A 13041-nucleotide genomic window follows, 5' to 3' on the forward strand; every position below is an offset into this window, starting at 1 on the left:
GTGGTCATTAAGCATAACATATCACTCTCTTTGCTAACACCACCTCCACCCCTCACCTTTCTTCTCCCCCCGCCACCCCCACTCTCACTCTCTGTCCCCTCCTTGCTCTCCCCTCCCAATAAAATGTAGCACTCTCCTCCCAAACCTCTCTCTCTCTCTCTCTCTCTCTCTCTCTCTCTCTCTCTCTCTCTCTCTCTCTCTCTCTCTCTCTCTCTCTCTCTCTCTCTCTCTCTCTCTCTTTCTCTCTTTCTCTCTTTCTCTCTTTCTCTCTTTCTCTCTTTCTCTCTTTCTCTCTTTCTCTCTTTCTCTCTTTCTCTCTTTCTCTCTTTCTCTCTTTCTCTCTTTCTCTCTTTCTCTCTTTCTCTCTTTCTCTCTTTCTCTCTTTCTCTCTTTCTCTCTTTCTCTCTTTCTCTCTTTCTCTCTTTCTCTCTTTCTCTCTTTCTCTCTTTCTCTCTTTCTCTCTTTCTCTCTTTCTCTCTTTCTCTCTTTCTCTCTTTCTCTCTTTCTCTCTTTCTCTCTTTCTCTCTTTCTCTCTTTCTCTCTTTCTCTCTTTCTCTCTTTCTCTCTTTCTCTCTTTCTCTCTTTCTCTCTTTCTCTCTTTCTCTCTTTCTCTCTTTCTCTCTTTCTCTCTTTCTCTCTTTCTCTCTTTCTCTCTTTCTCTCTTTCTCTCTTTCTCTCTTTCTCTCTTTCTCTCTTTCTCTCTTTCTCTCTTTCTCTCTTTCTCTCTTTCTCTCTTTCTCTCTTTCTCTCTTTCTCTCTTTCTCTCTTTCTCTCTTTCTCTCTTTCTCTCTTTCTCTCTTTCTCTCTTTCTCTCTTTCTCTCTTTCTCTCTTTCTCTCTTTCTCTCTTTCTCTCTTTCTCTCTTTCTCTCTTTCTCTCTTTCTCTCTTTCTCTCTTTCTCTCTTTCTCTCTTTCTCTCTTTCTCTCTTTCTCTCTTTCTCTCTTTCTCTCTTTCTCTCTTTCTCTCTTTCTCTCTTTCTCTCTTTCTCTCTTTCTCTCTTTCTCCTCTCTCTCTCTTTCTCTCTTTCTCCTCTCTCTCTCTTTCTCTCTTTCTCCTCTCTCTCTCTTTCTCTCTTTCTCTCTTTCTCTCTTTCTCTCTTTCTCTCTCCCACAGTGTATGGCAATGTTTCGTGAGGCATCACTCTCCCCACCTCCACCCACTTTCCTCACTCTTCTCCCCTTCCTAGCTTCCTTTTATTTACCCACTCCTCGCTCCCCTCCCTCCTCTCCCCTCACCTCCCTTCCCTCCATCTTCTCTGCCTCCCCTCTCTCCCTCCCCTCCCCTCTCTCTCCCTCTCTCTTTCTCCACCCCCCTCCCCTTCACACCCCCGTCAGCAAAGCGATGGGTAAGTTCTGCCAGTATGAAATAAAATAGTTTAATTAGTGATTGATCCACTGCAGAGAGAAGAGAAGCTGACATTTTGGGCCTAATCCTTCATCAGAGCAAGAGAGGGTCAACAAGTAGGTTGTTGACATTGTGCCTGTGGATCCCACGATTCAGGGGCAGATCCAGGATTTTTTTGAAAGAGGTGGTCCAGAAATCAAGGGAATGGGTACATAATCTCTCAGATGCTGCGAGCATGGTCACTAAGCATGTGGTTCGGAGCCCACCAAAGGACCCCGGAAGTTCTGGGGTTGTAGATGCTCTCGGGTACACTCTGAGCATTTACGAACCACATTGGCTATATGTTGAGAAGGGGAAAAAACATTTTCCATTGTAAAATAAATTTTATTTTCCTTTTCATTGTTAATTTTGATGTGATTGAGTTGGACTTAAAGGGAGGCCAGTTCCTCAACAATCCTCTTGAACAATTACTCTGATGTTTTTATTGTCTAGACCCCTGTTCTTCATTGCACGGCCCGAGAACCACTGGCGGCCCCTGGTTGCTTTATGTGTGGCCCCTGACGTGCAGCTGACAATACACAAATGTGAAAACACTCCATTGTAATCTGCTATTAATGCTATCAAATTGACCCAATGGTTTCAAATGAGTGCTCCAACATGAAGCATAAAAGTAACATAAGTACATCAGGATATGGTTGTTATGTACAAACAATTACGCTTGCAGCCCAGTTAACCACAACGAAGAAGAGTGTGTGGAGGTGCGGCCTAGTAGCAGCCATTACGGAGTCCTGTAGGCAGTGGTGGCTCTCACACTGATGTCTTATCGGCAAAAGTGGCCCCCTCAAAACGAATAGTGAAGATCGCTGATCTAGACTGATTGCCTGTTTGCAGTGGGGCACAAAATCAAGTGTGATATGCAAATATGGGCGCTTCACCCAATCGGTGAACTTCCCAACCATGATTTCTCCCAATGGCTTGTCTTCCCTTCTGACTTGATAATGACAAATTTTCCTATAAATGTGATTCATGAGATGTCCCTCTTCTGCTCCCAATAGGTTCATCTCAGCATGTACTTGTTGGAGTCAACATTGCTCTGGCTACTCTTAGAAGAGCCAGAAAACGATATCTGGGCAACTTCAAGATTGAATTTTTGTCCTCGCCGAAGGAGGTGGTATTGCATTTGGGTCTGTTTGTTTGTCTGTTTGTTTGTTTGTTTATCCACACAGAACTTTCGTGTTTTTCTCCGCAACCGCTTGTCGGATTGAGACAATTTTCACCAGCCATGTTCGAAAAACGGAAAACTTTGGACCTCTATCTACGAAACCGCACCAAGATAAAAGTATCAACTTGGCAGACAGCAAGTACCCCTCATGGGGAATAAGTGTGATTTTTTTTTTAATGACGTCATCGGTGCCTTCGTTATGATGTCATAATTGCATATGTGGAACGTTACATCTGATCAGTATGAAAATTTTTAAGGGTCATCTAGGGATCAAATGGACCACAGAAAGAAAATTGATGACGTCATCGGTCACGTGATTCAGCAGCCTTTTTTTCTTTTTTTTTTTAAACACCTTCAAAAATTTTGTTCTCTGAAGTGACTGAAAAGATAAAGGTGAAACTTTACATGTTTGACTGCCTCGCCATGAGAAACAAAAGGTTCACACACATGATGTCACAGGTCACATGGTTTGGCAGCCATATTGGATTTACCCGAAAACCGATAAAAAAATCTTCTTCTCCAGAACGGCTGGACAGATTGAGGGGAAACTTCACACAAATGTTCCCCAAGCCCTTGCATTTACAAGTTTAAATAATAATTGATAGGTCACATGGTTTGGCAGCCATATTGGATTGAAGAAAAACAATTAATGTTTTCTCTGGAACCGTATAATCAATCGACATGAAACTTCACAATTATAATCTCGTAGTGATGTTGAATACAAGTTTGAAATTTCAACTTGATCGGACACATGGTCTGGCAGCCAGAATTATTGAATTTTTGGATCTGAGTTCTCTTTTTTTTTTTCTTTTTTAAATTTTTTTTTTGCAAAAGGCTGACCGCTGCTCCTCGATGGGTTTTAGGGTAGAGGAGTAGCAGCTGAAATGCGAATTCTACACAGGTTTCTCCTGATGACTTCATCCATGCTATTTGCTTGTTCGGGTTCCTTCTGATGACTCCAGTACAGGACTGTACCTATTTGGTCTTCCACTTGATTTGAATTGAATTTATTTCAATCCCATTCTAAATTCAATTGAATAATAATGAAAAACTTCTTGGGTCAGCGTCAGGTGTCCAATCAAAGTAGGCTTGCATCAAAGTGGGATGTCTTGGTACACAGTCATCACTGCCAGCAGTTATAAAGTGTTAGTTCCAATCATGTTTCTTATTAGTTACGTAACACACCAGTACACAAATTCCACTAAAATACACCACACAAAACTACACTAACACCAAAGAAAAGTTCTGGTGAGGGTCTGTAATCTCTGATTGCTCTTTCTAGTCAAACTTGTCTCCTTCCTCTAAAACTGGGTGGTGCCTAAGTCTATCTCTTTTAAGTCTGTCTCTGGTGTATGCTCCTCCTCCATCCATTCCCTCTTCAAATGGCACCACAGTCAACTCCGCTCGTTTGAATGTCGAATTCCTCACCTCTTTGTTCCATTCCAAATCTTGTGTCCCCAACCCCTCACTCTCTGTACCCACCCAACTGCTTCAGCACTTTGTTTTTTGCACCTGAGAAGGTGAGGATGTTTCTGACAACCCTAGACTCTGAATCAGCAACTGGACCGGATGGCATCAGCTCACGTATCCTAAAAACCTGCTGTGCTATGCTTGCACATACTCTATCTGCCACCTTCAACCTGCCATTTGCCTGAGATCATTTTGCATCTGCTTGAAAGTCCACCAACATCACCACATCACATAAAAAAGTTGCAAAAATCGATTCCCTTAACAACAGACAAATTAGCTTCCCATCATCAGCAAGATCATAGAATTCATCATAGCAGTTGATATGAAATCCTTCCTTTTCTCCAACGGTTTCATCTCAGATCACCGATTTGGATACAGACCAGGTTACTCTATCTTGGACATGCTGTTTTTACTCTCCCAACAATGGATGGAGGCCCTCAATGTTAGACATGAGATCAGGACCATCTCAATAGACATATCCAAAGCACGCAATACAGTCTGGCATCCCACCTTGCTCTACAAACTTCCTGCCTTTGGCATCCAAGGCCAGATACATACAGTGCCTTTGCCTATAGAAAGTCTACATCTCCTTTCAAAAATTTCACCCTTTGTTGCCTTATAGCCTGGAATTAAATTGCATTCGATCAGACTTTTCCCACCTTTATTTGCACATCATGACCACAACTTTCAGGTGAAAAACAAATTCCACACATTTCAGAAAATTAATAAAAAATACAAAACTAGAATATCTTCGTTGGATGAGTGTCCACCCTCCTGAGTTAATACTTGGTGGAAGCACCTTTGACAGCAATTACAGCTGTGAGTCTGTTGGGATAATTCTACACCAACTTTGTACACCTTGATTGGGTTATATTTGCCCATTCTTGTGTGAAAAACTGTTCAAGCTGAGTCAAGTTGCATGGAGAGCATTGATGGACAGCAATCTTCAAGTCATGCCACAGATTTTCAATTGGATTTAGGTCGGGGCTTTGACTGGGCCACCCAAGGACATTTATCTTTTTGTTCCTTCACCACTCCAATGTAGCTTTGGCTGTGTGCTTCAGATCGTTGTCATGCTGAAAGCTGAACTTTCGTCCCAATTTCAGCTTTCTTGCAGAGGGCAGCAGGTTTTCCTCTAGGATTTTTCTGTATTTTGCTCCATCCATTTTCCTTTCAATCCTGACAAGTACGCTCATCTCTGCTGATGAGAAACATCCCCATAACAGGATGCTGCCACCACCATGCTTCACAGTCGGGATGGTGTTGTTTGGGTGATGTGCTGTGTTGGGTTTGTGCCAAACGTAACGTTTTGCATTTAGGCTAAAAAACTCCATTTGTTTTCGTCAGGCCATAAAACTTTTTTGCTACATGGCTTCAGAATGTCCAGAGTATTTTTTGCATACCTCAAATTGGACTCAAGGTGGGCTTTTTTGAGTAATGGCTTCTTTCTTGCCACCCGACCATACGGGCCAGACTTGTGGAGTGCTTGGGATATTGTTGTCACATGCACACTGACCAGTCTTTGCCATAAAGGTATGCAGCTCTTTCAAAGTTGCCATTGGCCTCTCGGTGGCCTCTCTGATCAGTCTCCTCCTTGCCTGGTCATCCAGTTTGGAGGGATGGCCTGATCCAAGCACGGTCTTGGTGGTACCATACGCCTTCCATTTCTTAATGATTGTCTTGACTATGCTCCAAGAGATATTCAAGGCCTTTGAAATATTTTTTTACCCATCCCCTGATCGGTGCCTTTCAACAGCTTTTAATCGCAGGTCTTTTGAAAGCTCCTTGGGTCTCATGGTTGAGTCCTTGTTGTAAAATGCACTACTTAGCAGAGGAAACCTACAGGAACAGCTGATTTTACACTGAAATAATCAGAATCACTAGAATTTAACACAGGTGGAGGCCAATGAACTTGATGTTATTTTGAAGGTGATTGGTTACACCTGAACTAATTTACCATTGTTGTTATAAAGAGGGTAGCCACTTATCCAACCCAGATATTCTGGTTTTATATTTTTGATACTTCAAATTAGTGGCAGATGCTTGCAATGTGCAAACTGAAGCTATTTTGCAAAGGAAGATGATGCAGGAATAGATCACCCTGTATGCTATTCAAAAAGGTTTGACAAACACCAAAACCAGAAAGAGCAATCAGAGATTGCAGACCCGTGCCAGAAGTTGTTTTGTGTTGTGTTTGTGTCGTTTTGTATGGTGTAATTTGTGTGGCGTTTGTGTACTGATGTGTTACATAATTAATAAGCGACATAATTAGAACTGCCACTTTATAACTGTTGGCAGTGATGACCAGGTACCAAGACATCCTGCTTTGATGCAACCCCGCTTTGATCGGACACCTGACCCTGACCCATGACGTTTATTATTATTCAATTGAATTTAGAATTGGATTAAAATAAATTCAATTCAAATCAAATGGAAGACCAAATAGGCACAGTCCTGCACTGGAATAATCAGAAGGAACCCGAAAAAGCAAAGATGAAGTCATCAAGAGGAACCTGGATAGGATTCACATTTCAGCTGTTACTCCTCTACCCTCAAACCCATCCAGGCACAGCCAAGTGAGCCTTATTAAAAAAAAAAAAACGAAATCAAAAAGAACCCAGATTAAAAAATTAAATAATTCTGGCTGTCAGACCATGTGTCCAATCAAGTTGCAATTAAAAATCTGTATTTCCCATCACCACTTGATCATAATTGTGAAGTTTTCTGTCGATTGATTAAGCGGTTTCAGCGAAAACATTATTTAATATTTTCTTCAATCCAATATGGCTGCCAAACCATGTGACCTATCAATTATTCCTGAACAAACTTGGACACCCAAGGCTTGAGGAATATTTGTGTGAAGGTTGCCTTCGATCTGTTGAGCCGTTCTGGAGAAGATTTTGTTATAAGTTTTAGGATAAATCCAATATGGCTGCCAAACCATGTGACCTATCAATTATTCCTGAACAAACTTGGACACCCAAGGCTTGAGGAATATTTGTGTGAAGGTTGCCTTCTATCTGTCGAGCCGTTCTGGAAAAGATTTTGTTATAAGTTTTAGGATAAATCCAATATGGCTGCCAAACCATGTGACCTATGACATCATATAAGTGAACCTTTTGTTCCTCATGAATAGGCGGTCATACTTGTAAAGTTTCACCTCGACCTGTTCAGCCACTTCAGAGAAAAAGATTTTGAAGGTTGGCTGCTGAATCACATGGCCGACTGGTAGCAATTTTGTTACTTAAATGTGTCCCCAACCATTTCGCTCAGACATGCATGGTCCGATTTTGTTCAAACGTGGCACCAGCACAGTACATGTTGGCATACACGTGCACCTCACTTTATTTTGCGATCTGATCAAAGATGGCCGACTGATAGACTGGTGGCCATTTTAGTTGCACATAAATATGGGCGAGCTCTTGTACTCCATGCAGCAAAATTACTAAAACAACCGGGGCGATGACATTAAATGTCTTTTTTTACTTGTTAACTCATAGATTGCCACCTTTGCCACGTGATGTGCAATTGCCAAGTGTATGAGATGATGTCTGATCCACATTCGTGCTCCTTAATTTTATGAGACGACATACACAAGGTATTCACTGCAAAGGACAGGAGTTGTTTCTGCACAGAACTACACAATAATTTGTCATGTTGTTCAAACGAAACCGATAACATAATCACAAAACAAAGAAACAATTTGTTGAGTGAGATACCCTGATACACTTTTCGCAATGGAGTACACGTAGGGAAGTCTCCGCTAAACACTGACGCTTATTTCCATCACCTTCGCTATTGAGGGAAAGGTGGCAAACAATTTTGTAGTCCGTTGCTGGAGCGAGAATAATGCAGATGATGCTTCATTCCTTCATGTACACCAAATTCAATGTGAATAGTTTCATGACGCTTATACGAGTACGTGTTGGATTTCATAACACATACACGTTGGGTTTCATGGCGCATGTATCCGTTGGTTTTCATCACACATGTGCACGTTGGGTTTAATGATGCATGTATATTGTTTCCCGAAAGAGGGAAAAAAATACAAATACATGCTACAAATCCTTCAACAAGAGACTTAGAAAAATGCAGTTGGCTGTTATTTGGGCACAAGCAAAAAAAAGCTTTTAAGACTAGTACGTGGTTAGTCTAGTGATTACATAATAATGTGTTAAGTTAGTAACAATTCAAGCTGTGTTTTGAGATACATTCACGTGATAAGTACACCGCTCTTGTTTAGCTCAAGATTAACCAACTTGCCTCAGAAAATGAGTTCACTAGTAATGTAATGGCTCACGTATAACCGGTTTGATGGACCTGAATGAAAATACCAATGTATCATGAACGTCTGACAAAATCACCCACAAGAATGCGAGTAGATGGTGAAGATAGACATTGATATTCCTTTTATCCTCACCCTAAACTGATGACTTAGGCGAAAGAAAGGCACACACCATCGAGCTGTGACGGATTGCTGGCGAATGTTACATTTGCAAAAGATGGAACATGTGATTATCTGAGGACGAATCTGAGATCCGTCTCATGCGCACGCTCGTCCCGCTCTCACGACTACTGATGTACCACCCTGGGAAGGCAGCAGACTCAAACGTCATACTGGATCCGCCGCTTGACGACTTCCGAAAGAACACGAACTTCCAGGTGTCATCGGTTTCTTTGATTCGCTGGAGTTTCGACCTGTCAAGCTTCTGGACAAGGAAAGCCAAGAAAAACAGCAAAACACTTAATAATTAAATAATGAAAACTCAATAATAAAAATGTAAAATAACAATAAATAACACTCCATATGAGATACAAAAAGTGATGTGCGAGGCATTGTCAGGATGGTAGCTTACTTGTGCAGTTAGAATAACACTACCATCTGCAGAAGAATGGCAGAGCAGGAACGACTTTGTCTTCACAAATCCAAGAACTACCACCTCCTTTTGTAGGGGCCTGATGGCTTTGTAACGAAACATCACCATCTTTGCTGAACGTCGATACGGATAAAGTTGGAAGGGATAGAAGTTTGAAAAAGGAACCAAAAGTGGGGGAGTGAGGTCGGGGAGGAAGAAGAAGAATATGGCTGTGATCCAGAACTGAATGGTCTGGTTTGGACTGACAGTTGAGCATTTTCCTCATAATTCTGTGTTCCCCAATAATAATAATAATAAAAAATCCTATTTACTGTGCTATGTTGACTTGTCAATTTCATACAAATGTACAATATGTAGGCCTATAATCAGCGGTTCACATAACTGGTACACAGGTACTCGTGCGTGGTAAAACAAAAAAACCACAAAAAAAAAGTAAATGCAGACTTCAAAGATGCTCCAAAAGCTCAAAAAGCGTACGAGCACAAGAGAGGATTTTCATGGAAGGTTTTCTCAAGTGATGTAGGTAAGATTCTTCCATCATAATTCTGATAAATTGATACACTGTCCTGTGATTTCAAAATGTAAATGCACAAAATTAGTTTTATAAATGATAACATGATAATTTATAAGTTATATTATAACTTATACGATAAAAAAAATTACATCTAAGGAGAACACACGAGCAAGGAGGAAGAAGAGAAGGTTCAGGTGCTTCCGGAACAAAAAGAAGAGCGGCTTGAGAGTGTCTTGTCTGGAGCGGACTTTCTGAGAGAGTGCGTACAGAGGTGTAAGATGTATACCAAGCTGAGAGGGGCTGGGGAAAGTAGACGAGCATGCTCGAAGCTAACTTTTTTTGTGAGTACCAAACCATTTCTGCTGGTACTCATTGGATAACCAAATAAATAAATAAAAATTGTGTGAACCCCTGCCGATGACGAACAAGCTTGTTCACAAACTTTATAGACAGGTGTTAAAGGTTCAGCCACATCATGCAAATCACCTGTTTGCTGAAATAAACCACATCGTGATGCATCACGATAGGGTTCTACGGGCATGCCAGGACTGTTGTTTTATTTGGAATCAATAGCAATGGTGGAATTAAATGACAGAGTGAAGGAGTGAATGAAGCCTATGAATAATTTGCAAATGAGTGAGTGATGAGGAATTAATGAACAAACATATTATGGGACAATTGGAAGGATGAGCGAGAGGTAGCAATTAGTGGTGAGGACCAAACAGAAGGGAAAATAAGGATCATGAGTGATAAGAAAGCACTCATTTTGGATAATGCGGATAATAAGTGGAAGAATGTCTTAACCGTCATAGATAGAAATTATGAGGGGGAAATGAATAGCAGGGATGGGCTAGGGGACCATAATGAGGATGGATAAAGTAAATCATAGAGGGGGAGCACACCCCATAGTACGGACACATACACACCACACATCACTATCTTTCTGACAATAATCATAATATTCAACATCTTTAGGTCGTCATGGGTTATTATAAAACTCGGAGACTCAAACTATGATGACACGAAATGACAATGCTCGGAAAATAATCGTTGGATAGACATTGACTTAAAACGGGGTTTAAAATAAATGGTAAATGATTTTCGGTCGTGGACACGCACGGTTCGGTCAATGACGACATCATCATCATCATCATCATCATCATCATTGACATTGATCTTTGTAGGGATGTTAACCCTATAATGATCATTTTCATGGATGGGTTTCACCAAGCACATTTATGCAGTACTGCACCTATTTTATAGATGCTAATCGTAATCCTAAAAACAAGCAGATAATACAAAATATAAATTCCATTTCATAAGAAAAAATTTTTTTGGGCAGCATCAGTACAGTGCCTATCTTGCAAAAGGAACAGGGGAGGTGCCCTTTCAGCCCTGCCGTCACCCAAGCCACTCACGAAATAAACTAGCCGAGCAGCCGTCTTTGGCCCAAAGGTCTCCGACTTTACTCGTAACAAACAGGGGTTAAAACATATCCTCTGTCCACCTTCGGTGGCAGATGTAATGAGACATGATTAAAATGTCATCTAATCAGTGTTACCGGATTTTGTGTATTTCCATCTTGTTTCCGGCTTCAGGGGATTTGAACGCCGGCGTGGTGCCAACTTCTCATTCTTGAAGTTAATCATACAGATGGGTTCCTCAATAGTTAACTGGAAAACGTGTTTGCAGAGGGCCTTGGTTGCCTGCACTACACAGCATCCACCTGTAAAACACCGCACAGACAATCCTCAACCACTCCACCAAGGAGATGTTCTGGTGCTGCCACATCACAGCTTTAGTGCAAAATGGACACCTGATGACAGATGGGCCTAAAACTTTTGTCCAAGAAAGAGCAGACCTTTTGGCTGGTGACGAAGCAAAACAAACACAACCTATTGATTTTGTATTGTGCGATTATGAGTGTTAAATGGGGGATGGAGGGAGCACATGAGGGTTGATGAGATGCATGAGCTGTCTGATCTCGTTTCGATTTGTGATGGAATCGAACCTAAAATGGCTGTTCTGATTCAATGCCAACAGGGAGTGTTGTATCATTGAGCACACAGTCCTTCGGATTTGGGTATAAAGCCGGATATCCAATACACATTTCAGTTGCGGATGTTAAATATGCCATGATATCGATGAAAAACATAGTGTGCCAGTGTCCTGGTCTAATTATGTGCACGAAGTAAGTTATATAAGTGGACTACATGAAGTTGTTGGGAGTGTTAGAGTGAGGAGATTATATGGTGATGGACCAAATGACCTCTGTCTAAGTAAAAAAAAAAAAAAAAGCCTGTCATTGAGGCATCAGGGTGTGTGTGTGTGTGCCGTCCCTCAGATGGACATTAAACTGGGCCTACCATCTGTTAGCATTAGATGGTGGACATTAAAGATCCCACAGTGTCCTTAATGAAGAGGAGGTGAGTTGAATAAAGTAGGTGAGACACCCTGAACAAATTACAAGTTCCATCTCCAAGGGGGTCTCTGTATCAGTGGCACAGCTGCACCCCTCACAAATGATGCACCCCACAGCCATGTGCTTCACAAGGAAGAATAAAAATCCTATCAGCATCATGGCAAGTCACCAATATTACCCTAATTCATGAAATAGGAATGATGCCAAAACTGACAAAACAAACCCTTCCTGCCTTCCTGTCTCATAAGAAAAGTAATGGAATCAGTAACTGCAGTAGGCCTGAAGACTCTTCTCTTTTCAAACACTCTGAGCTCAGATCATCAGTTTGGCTTCAGTCAAAACAATTCCACCCTGAACAAGCTATTACTTTAATATCAACAGTCTGGCATCCTGCCTTACTCTCCAAACTCTCTGCCTGTGGAATCTAAGATCAAGTCCACACATGACTTACTAACTTCCTCTACTCTCATAGCGAGCGTGTGGCTCTCAATGGAATCCTTTCATCTCCTCTCGCTGTCAAGGCTGGAGTGGCCCAAAGTGGTGTTCTGGGCCCAATCCTTTTCTGATCTTCATCAATGATCTCTCTGACTCCATGGAAAATCTACTTTTGTGCATTTATTGATGACTCTACCCTCTGCCGTGACATCCATCATCCTTCAAACAGGCAGGCTGCAACCTCTTCCCTCTGTTCAAACCCGGTAAAACACTTGGAATATGTATTTCAATCCTGCCAAATCTCATACTTTCACTATCTCTCACCAAAAGGACTGGCTGGCAAACCCTCCATATACTTTCTTAACAGTCTTGAGGAAGTTCAGTTATTCAAACTCCTGGGTCTCACTATCAGCGATAATTTTTCTTGAGCAAACCACATTTCTAAGATGGCCTGCAAAGCCAGCCTCTGTCGTACAAAGTCCGTCGTACAAAGTCCTTCTTTGGCACACCTGACCTCTTATCCACATACAAGGCCTTCATCCGCATCTTGATGAAGTACTGCTCACCCCCTCCGGGCTGGCTCCCTTGCCTCAAATCATGCTCAGCTTGACGCCGTGGTAAGCAAGGCATTCAAGATCATTGGAATCTCCCGCGATGAAGCCAAATCTATGGGCCTATCACTTCGTCATCGCAGACATGTCGATGGTCTCTCTGTCTTCTACCATCTCCTTTCTGGTTTTGCACCCTCTGCTCTTTC

The 13041-nt window shown here is 41.7% G+C and overlaps 1 protein-coding gene and 1 long non-coding RNA gene across 12 annotated transcripts in view; one reads left to right on the plus strand and one right to left on the minus strand.

The window, feature by feature from the left end:
* The window catches only part of LOC147012855 (uncharacterized), a 13122-nt gene extending 3894 nt beyond the window's left edge, over positions 1-9228 (plus strand). Inside the window, exons 2-3 of the long non-coding RNA XR_015051092.1 lie at positions 2400-2512; positions 8475-9228. This is a non-coding gene — a long non-coding RNA (uncharacterized LOC147012855). The remainder of the gene's footprint in view (positions 1-2399; positions 2513-8474) is intronic.
* LOC147012856 (uncharacterized) overlaps positions 8040-13041 on the minus strand; it is a 50483-nt gene continuing 45481 nt past the window's right edge. For all 11 annotated transcript variants that reach the window (XM_085854185.1, XM_085854177.1, XM_085854175.1 and 8 more), the window contains 3 exons: positions 10989-11153; positions 8893-9026; positions 8040-8745 (listed from right to left, as the gene is read on the minus strand). In XM_085854185.1, the coding sequence (XP_085710311.1) occupies positions 8524-8745; positions 8893-9026; positions 10989-11153 (521 nt within the window). In that variant the 3' untranslated portion in view covers positions 8040-8523. The remainder of the gene's footprint in view (positions 8746-8892; positions 9027-10988; positions 11154-13041) is intronic.

The sequence above is a fragment of the Eptatretus burgeri genome, chromosome 14 (assembly GCF_056783735.1).
Source record: "Eptatretus burgeri isolate ZD-2024b chromosome 14, Ebu_testis_v1, whole genome shotgun sequence".
NCBI lineage: Eukaryota > Metazoa > Chordata > Myxini > Myxiniformes > Myxinidae > Eptatretus > Eptatretus burgeri.